At 27.6% G+C, this 9054-nt stretch overlaps 1 protein-coding gene across 3 annotated transcripts; it reads left to right on the top strand.

Annotated features, from left to right (window-relative positions):
- Positions 1-936: 936 nt before the first annotated feature.
- Positions 937-6368, top strand: LOC113786200 (uncharacterized). 3 transcript variants are annotated; one of them, XR_003472360.2, is made up of 5 exons: positions 937-1059; positions 2762-2897; positions 4121-4231; positions 4505-5021; positions 5974-6368. XR_003472360.2 is itself a non-coding variant. In XM_027333517.2 (4 exons), exons 1-4 carry the CDS (start codon positions 1052-1054, stop codon positions 4835-4837), a joined length of 588 nt encoding a protein of 195 aa, XP_027189318.1. In that variant the 5' UTR covers positions 937-1051; the 3' UTR covers positions 4838-5102. The 3 variants fall into 3 exon arrangements, 1 of the variants encoding a protein (XP_027189318.1); XR_003472361.2 differs by having other exon boundaries at positions 6057-6367; XM_027333517.2 differs by lacking the exon at positions 5974-6368 and having other exon boundaries at positions 4505-5102.
- The last annotated feature ends 2686 nt before the right edge of the window (positions 6369-9054 follow it).

The following is a 9054-nucleotide window of genomic DNA, read 5'->3' as shown; positions in this document are numbered from 1 at the left end:
GTAAAAAGAAATAACTTTTTTTTTTACTTTAAAAGTTCCTTAAAATTAAAAAAATAAATAACTTTTTATTTTAAATTATTTTTTTTATTTTAAATTTTTTAAAATAAAAAGACCAAAATTACAGGAGAAAAAATTAATGAAACCAAAATTATAAATTTGATAAAATTGGAAGACTAAAACTGTTTAGACTACTTTTAAATTCTAAAAATGTTTTTAATTTATATATATCATAATGCGTAATTAACATTATTATATCATTTAATAAATTTTTATTGAATTAAATCATAATGCGTATTTAATAGTTTTACATTATTTAATAAATTTTTAATGAAAATCTATATTTCAAAATTTATCTTTGAAGATCTATATTATTACATCATTTATATATACTTAAATCATAATGTCTATTTATTACTATTACGTCATTTAATAACTTTTTGTAGAAGAAATTATCCTCTTTTTAATAAATAAAATTTAAGGTAAGAAAATAATCTCTAATTTAAAACAAGAAAGATTTTAAGGTTGGTCTTATAATTGAGAAATGAAAAAGTATATAAAATTCTTTAGAAAAAGTAGTTTTAATAAGGGAAATATTTGATTTATATTTAAAGCTCATTTGATATCACAAGAGAGATAAAAGTATAAGAGAGTTATAGAAACTGAAAAATACATTTTTTAAATTTTAATTCGACCAATAAAAATATTAATATTATTATATTAAATATTATATTAAAAATTTAAATTCAAATATTATAATTATATAGATAAATTTTTAGCGATAATTATCATCTCTACATCTCATATTTAAAAGCGAAAAAAAAAATGAGGAAACAGTATTTTGAAAAGAAGGAAAGTAGTGGGAATGAAAATAATAAACATGATTTTATTTTTGGTATATGTATAGAGGCATGACATTACCTGTCGTTTGTTTGAATGGTCGAAAGTTTGAGAGGGAGAGAAGAAAAGGTAGTAGTGATAGAGCGAGAAAGAAACAGAGAGAAGCAAAACAAGTATATAAGTGCATTGTTCTGTTTCTCACTTTCTCTCCCTTATGGCTGGGTATAGTCTCTTTATTTTTCCTTCCTTACTTCACTATCAAACAAGAACGATACTAACACTGTCTTCTTTTCATGGAAAATATCCTTTCTTTTTTCAGCCCTGCCCTATTCATGGTTTATTAATTATAGATTAATTAAATGGAAGATTACTATTGAAAGTTGGGATTTTTGCTTCCTCTATTGTTCATCATATGCATTTAACAGTGGAATATGACCAATCTTAAGAATCATTTGTTTTGTTTAATATTAATTTTCAAATTTAATTTTAAGTTGTTTTTTACTTTGTTTACATACAATATGGATATGGCTGAAATATTATCACCTTAGTCTTTCATGTTGATCAAGGTTTTAAATTTCGATTGTGACACGATTGTGTTGCGATCGTTGATCGTATAATGTGGTATAATGTGGTAACAATTGCGGTCACAGAGATAAAGGTTTTAAATTGCGGTTGTATTGTGATCCTTGATCTTGTACAAATCTCGGTTAATTAGGTATGATGAAGTTGTTGTTCCGATCACGAAGATCTAGGTTTTTAATTGCAATCACATCACAATTGTGTTGGGATCCTTGTTACTGAGCAAAATGGAGTCAGATTAGGTATGATGCGACTGCAATTCCGATCATAGAGATCGAGGTTTTAAGTCACGACCGTGTCACAATCGCATTGTGATCTTGAAAAAATTGTAGTCAATTAGGTTTGATGCGGCTACAATTGTGGCTGCGATCGACCTTGATCACATAGATCAAGGTTTTTAATCGTGGTTGTGTTGTGATATGTGATCCTGAGCAAATCCGAGTTAATCAGGTATGATGTATTCGCAGTTGCGGTCGCAATGCGATATGGCAAAAAAACAGTCAAATTAGGTATCACAATTCCGATCATTATGCAATCACATATATCAAGGTTTTAAATCGTGATCTTGTAACATTTGTATTTTGATCCTTGATCCCGAGCTAACCCCAGTCAATTAGATATAGTGTGACCACAATTATGGTTGCGAACTTGCGATGGAGTCACAGGGTCAAGGTTTTAAATTGTGACCACATCATGATGTCATTGTGATCCTTGATAGTTTGCAAATTTTAGTTAATTAAGTATGGTGTGGCTACAATTGTGGTCCCGATGAAGTCATAGAGACTAAGGTTTTAAATTGCAGTCACATTGAGATCCTTGATTTTGCAAAGATTTGAGATAACATGCAACTTATATGGTCTCAATCACGGTTGCATTGTGATAGCTGAGACATGAAAAATCTAGATATTTTCGCTCAAATCGTGATTGTGATTTAATTGTAGAGAAACAAAAAACCTTGATGTCGCGATCTAAATTTTGATTGTAAACTTTTTAAAAAATCCTAGTAGAGGTATCAAAAACCTCAATTTCCGTCGCAACAATCACTTCAAAACTTGGCGATGATTTATCTAATGTCTAGTTTTTCCTCTATTATGATGTGCCAACTAGATTTTGTGCCTTATCCATCGTTGTTCTAATTTTGGAGTACTTAGATTTTTTTCTCTCTTTAACTAGTTTTACCATTTGTAGCTTTTTATTTGAGCTGAATTGTGCTATCCTTGTAATAATGTGACTCATATTATCAACTCAAACATAGTTTTTGGACCATTTGATTGTCAGAGTTTATGTTGTATAGTGATGCATGGTATCATATTGTTAAAATTTAACATTTTTCTTGTATATCCAGGCCATCGTGGTTGGTGGACAAAAGTAGAATTGCAACCAAAGTAAAGTGTGCATCTGGAGCAATTGGTAAAATTACATGGAAAAGCAATCCTACCAAAGCTTGCCCAAATTGTCAACATGTTATTGACAACACTGATGTATGTATATCTTTTCAATTTAGCTTTTTGTTTGAAGGTTTTAATTCAGATACACCGCAAGTGTAATTTTTTTACACAATCAATTATTCTTAACTGTGAGATCATTAAAAATGTTTGTAATTTATTGATAGGGTCGACCTAAAACATTACGAGGTTTAAAGCGAAATTACTATATTAGATTTTTTCAAAAATTAATAAATAAATTATTAATACTTTATTTAATAACTATAGAAAAATTCCTTTGTCAACATTTTCAAAATCATTTTCTCTACATTTAAAAAAAAAAATAACATTTTCAAAATCATTTTCTCTACATTTAAAAAAAAATGACATTTCAACTGTTCTAAAACAACATCAAAAAGTGATGTAGAATTTTTATCTTTTAGTTAAGAAGAAAATAGTGTTTATATACCACTATAAGACAATAGTGTGTATGTACCGTTATAAAAACTCATGTTAGCAACGTACTCACTATTTTATCTCGTGATTTCTCAATTTATAACTAATATTTCTCTAATCTCTACTATATTTCCATGATTAATCTTTATCATAATTATGATAGTCTTGCTGGTATTTTATGGGTTTTCACTTCTTTGCTAAGTTCTATCAGTATATTTTGCTTGAGCATGTTGTATATGAAAAATGAAGACAAAAATTCAGTTATGCCTTAGTTGATCCAAGCTATAAATCTTTCTCTTCATTTCATCAAAGTTCCTTTGGATTTCTTATTCTGCCCCATCGTCCTAAGACAACGATCATGGTCATAACTGAATCTAAGAAACTCCTCCATAGACTTACACACCAATTCCACTTGCCTCTCCAAGAGATTGCAAAACCACTTAGGACAATGTTATTGATAGCATCTCTAGAATTAAACCAGAATTAGATGCAATGCACTATAGATGCAATGCACTATAGAGAATTGATAGCATCTCTAGAATTTTCCTTTTAAACTGGCTTATCAAAATTTTCACCAATTGATGCAATGCACTATAGAGAATTTATTCTAAAATCAATATATTATTTGTGCATTATATTCTTCTAAAATCACATATGGTCAATTTATATCATTTAAATAAAGTCTTATTGGTGATCTCAAATGCCTTATATCTGGGGTCACAGAAACATGTCCTAAAAGCTTATTAGCATTTTTAAGTTAAACAAATGATGTTGTAATATTTGAGAGTATTCTGTTGTGAGCTATATCCAAAGTGTTTTATCAGCGGCAGCAAGTCATAGACGACCAAGGTGTTCTTCAAACTGAAGCAACTAATAATGAAAAGCAATGTTCATATACAGACCAAGCACAAGGATCTCATCATATTCCTCCTCTGGTAAAAACTTTTAACTTTGTTTTCCTCTCAAATTATCATCTGCCACTATCATTTTCTTATTGTATCACATAATGAAAGAGTAATCATATGTTCTAATTTGCTCGCGCTAACGAACTAAGGACTAATGTTCTAATTCTTAATGTCTTGTTTTTTTAAGAGCAATTCTGAATGCAAATGATTCAAAATTCTTATGAGATTAATTTTGATAGTTTTAGTTTGTGGAAAATATGAAAATAACCGATGGTAGTTGATAATTTTATTCTTTTGCACCAGGATCTATCAAAGGTTCCTTGGTTAGATGGTCTACTTGATAGTCAGGATGACTATGACCTGATTGCAAAAATTGATCAATTGTTGGTAGAAACTCAAAACATCAAAGGGATAGATGACATTGAAAATAATGACATCGAAGACTCGAAAATATGGTGGGACAGTGATTCGCAAAATATATTGAATCCACAACAACTCTTGAAAGGATTTCCCTTGTTGGATGATTTCTTTCAAAGTCAGACTCTGAAAAGGGACGGAGAACACAACGAACAACCGAATCTATTTGTCTCACATCATCTCTTTCCTATGTTCTCAATAATCTTTCCATTACATTAATTTCATTCTAATTGTCACACACCAAATTTTCTCTATTTGTGATGCATTTCTGTTTTTCTTTTTAATAGGAATTCAGCTCACAGGATAGCTATATTGCTTGGGGTGGTACCAAGACAATCAACTAATACTTTCTTCACCTTTTGCAACTTTATTTTTTGATAAATTGCAAATTTTGAAATCAGGGGTAAATTCAATTGTTACAACTTTTGTTGTAGTGGTTTGATACTTTGATCAACCAAGATGTAATCAATGCTTTCATTTTGTATGATGAAAGTTATAGACTTTTAGTTACTATGTTTCATTCAGGTTCTCAAATATTGATATGTGGACTTGACTTGTCCACATAAAAAGACACATCAGACATGTTGCTTGCTTTGAAAGTAACAGATACATTGTGCATATTACTATCTTTTAAAAAAAAAAAATATTGGTCCCATAGACAAATGTATTGTCTACATTAGAGTTAGTTAAAATTGTGTGATATATGATTTTGATGGATGCATGAATGTTAAAGAGTGTTCCAGCCTTGCAGGTCATGGAATTGAAACTTGTCCTGTGGAAAACAACTAATTGAGCGACCCAAAAACTTGCTTTCATTTTCAAGGGGGGGCATAATAGTGTCACTAACTATTAGGAGTGAAGGGTACCCCACAGAAACATAGCCAACCCTTTTCAATCATTTTTTGTAAATGTTTAGAGAAACAACAATAATTTTAAAATGGTATGAAAAAATTGACTCTTGAATTAAAATAACTGCCTTTTTGTGAGAGGAGCATTAATAATGATAGTCTTGTTCTTATGTAAATATAAGTAGAGATCATAATAGCTAATTTGTGTATCGTAGATATCTATAAGTTCAAATTTTGTAAAGAAACTTTTTTTCTTGACTCTTAACTCAAAACAATAACAACAATAACAAAACAAACATATTTTGGTTAGTAAAGTGTGGAAGAATTAGTTAATTATAAGAGCAATAACGTGTAGTTCTGAAACCATGCTATGTAAATCTCATAAGCAAAATGCAATTTTTTCTAATTTTATTAGTTTGTAACGTGTCCCTGTAGAAGAGGGGCATAAACTTTATTTATGTATCATAATAATCTCTCATTGTAGTTGAATCCTTAATGTGGCAACAGAAAATGGCCCAGATCTTTTATTGTGTTCAAAAGTATCTGCCTTATGGGACAAACACTGATGCTGGCTTTGCTGTTCTTCGTAGACAAATGAGGGACCTTAACAACCTAAGTAATCTGGCTCTGGCTCTGACACTGATCAGCTCAACAACTCAACTTTGTTTCTACACATTTGGTAATTACCTTGTGGAAGAATTAAGTCAATGCAATCATAGGACTTCAATTGAAGTTTCTGGTGTATTTTTCTTCTCTTAATTTCTTGGTTCGAAATAAAATATAAGTAAAATTAGTTATATTTCTTTTAATGAAATATAATTAAAAATTAATCATTTTTCTTTTATTCAATAGTAATTTTTCTAAAATATCATATGTAATTTAACTTTTTATAATTCTAATTTATTAATCACGGAGTGTAACTTAGACAATAGACTTCAGCTTTTATAACAATTGCATAGATTGATTAAATGTGGTCGACTGTTTGTTTTAACGTAGTTTAACTTATTTTTACTTATAATTCATTTTGAAAAAAGTAGTTTACAAAACTCTAATGACTTATTTGGATTTATTTTTCTTAATGTAATTTAACTTATTTTTACTCATATAACTCATTCTAGAAAAAAAAGTTCACTAAGCTCTAATGACTTATTTTTATTTTTCTTAATGTAGTTTAATTTATTTTTACTTATAATTGATTTCGGAAAAAATAGTTTACTAAGCTCTAATGACTTATTTGGATTTTCTTTTACCATCAAAAAATCTAATTCTAATTTTTGATGTAGTCAAACAATTCAGATTAATTCAGATTAATTATAAAAGTATATGATGATTCATATCTAATTTATTTTGAATTTGATTTATCAAAATTGAAATGCGAATTATCTTATTTTAATCTCATGATGAAGATCACTGATTGTCTTGAGCATGAACATGAAGGACAATTGTAGCACCTCATGTTTTAGGGCCACCAAATTTTTATTTTACTTAACTAGTTAGTAGTGATTAGTTATTGTCTTAATATATGCATGACATACAGAATATTATTATATATTCATATTGTTGCATCTGCTTAAATAATTTTTTTTTAATTGAAATTATTAAAATTTTATTTGAGATTTATATATCATAAAATACATTAAATAATTTTATTTTGATTTTTATTGAAATCAATATTTTAAAGAACGATGATTGTGAAATATCATGGATGATTTTGCAACAAAAAATTCAAGACGAATGCTATTTAAATAGGTACGAAGACATCATTTTATTGGTTTGTTCAGAGCATTTAAAATGTCATGACTGGAGATTGAGTAACTAATTATATAGAATCAAAATCTGGAGAGTAATAATAGAAATGTGTTATTGTCGGTTTTAATTGTAATTTTGTTGCTAATTTTGTTTTAATTAATTTTATGCTGCGCATCTCAAACGGTTGTATGAAAATATCCATTGCAATATTTTATCAGATAAAAATACAAGAGAATCTACAGCAATATCTAAGATTCTAATATCAACGACTTTAACTAATTAATCACTTCTAATCATGTTCATCAGACTTAATTATTGTTGGTGTAAGACAGTAGTTGCAGGGAATGTCATTCTGTTAGGTGTTTTAAACAACCAACTGATCACTGCAAAATTGTTTTGTCTGTGCTTGTTTAACAACAACTCACTTAATTTATGTTACAAATTTTTCTGATCTTGCAATTTTAACAACAACATAAAATTAGATGAATAAAATATATGAAAAATAAATAGTGTTAAATCTCTTGTTAATCCACATGTTAAATATCTTAAAAATTTTAATAAAGGATACGGTATCCAAAATCTCTTAGGTCATTTAGTTATTTTTGCTATCGGTGTGGTCTCAACTTTCCACCCACCTTTTAAATTTTTTTATTTTATTTTTAAATTTTACATATCAATATTATTATTTATTTTCAAGTGAATCAAGTAATAATACAGTTTTGTTGTAAGTTTAATTACATTTTTCATCCATTTGATTTATTTTATACTCGGTCTAGAAATCTTAATACTTTTGTAGTATTATATTTCATTACTCTATTAATTTACTAGCATATATCTATAAAAGAATTTAATTATACCTAAAATAAATTTAAAAGTGTAAAAATTTAAAAATAATTGATAAATTCGATGCTTGATGTTTTAATTGACAAAAAAAAAAACAATTTTTAAACAAAAATTGGCGAAATTTTATGTTTTAATTAGTGAGGGTATAAAAAAAGTTAATCAATTAGGTGAATTGTATTAGATGAAAAGGAGTTAAGGAAATTTGATCAAGTTTTCAATGAGAATTGGAAACTAGTTTAGTTTAGTGCTCAATTAAAACTCTATCGTAAATTGTTCCTTTATTCGCTGAAGTGTTTATTCAGGTGGCGATTGAGCCTCTTATGTTCACATTATAAAGAGGCATTAAGTAGTCACATGTTGGATTATTCTTGATGTATTAATATGCATTTTTACTAGTTTGGTCATGGAGTTATTACGAGATGATGTCTCAATTATTGAGGTTGTAATGAGTAGTTGTTCTACAAAATGTTTTGCCGTTAAAATAAAAAGTACTCTGTTCAAACTTAGTTATTGAAATTTGGTACTCTAGTTTAGAATTATGGACCCGATTGTTGTATATTGTAAAAACGAATTTTCATATTTTATAATTAGATATTATTTTTTTTTTTTTTCTTAAAAACATATATTGTTTAATTTTTGTTTATTGCAGTGAAAATAATTTATTTAAAAAATATATTTTAATTATAACAAAAATATTTTGAGAAACTGTTAAAATGAACTAATCTTTTGAAACAATTTTTATATTTATTTTTAAAAATTTTATAATAAACAGAAACAAAGTTAAAAAATAATTAATTTGTTAAACTAGTTTTTACGAAAAAATCCATAATAAACGGATCTATATATGAGGATTTTTAATAAATTAGGAGAATTGAAAAACGTTTTATTGATGAAAATGAGTTAATGAATTTTGATTGTAATAATTAAAATATCCACAGATTAATATTCAAAAAAATTATTGAAGGACCAAATTATATATTTTCTAAATTAGAGTAC

The sequence above is a fragment of the Cicer arietinum genome, chromosome 4, assembly GCF_000331145.2.
Source record: "Cicer arietinum cultivar CDC Frontier isolate Library 1 chromosome 4, Cicar.CDCFrontier_v2.0, whole genome shotgun sequence".
Lineage (NCBI taxonomy): Eukaryota > Viridiplantae > Streptophyta > Magnoliopsida > Fabales > Fabaceae > Cicer > Cicer arietinum.
The sequence above is the reverse complement of the archived record's forward strand: the minus strand, read 5'-3'. Positions and strand labels throughout refer to the sequence as shown.

Excerpts from the sequence above, each read along its gene's own strand:
- LOC113786200 (XM_027333517.2), top strand. Across the intron at positions 2,898-4,120 it reads ATGTTATTGACAACACTGAT|CGGCAGCAAGTCATAGACGA; the intron begins GTATGTATATCT and ends GTGTTTTATCAG. Across the intron at positions 4,232-4,504 it reads CTCATCATATTCCTCCTCTG|GATCTATCAAAGGTTCCTTG; the intron begins GTAAAAACTTTT and ends CTTTTGCACCAG.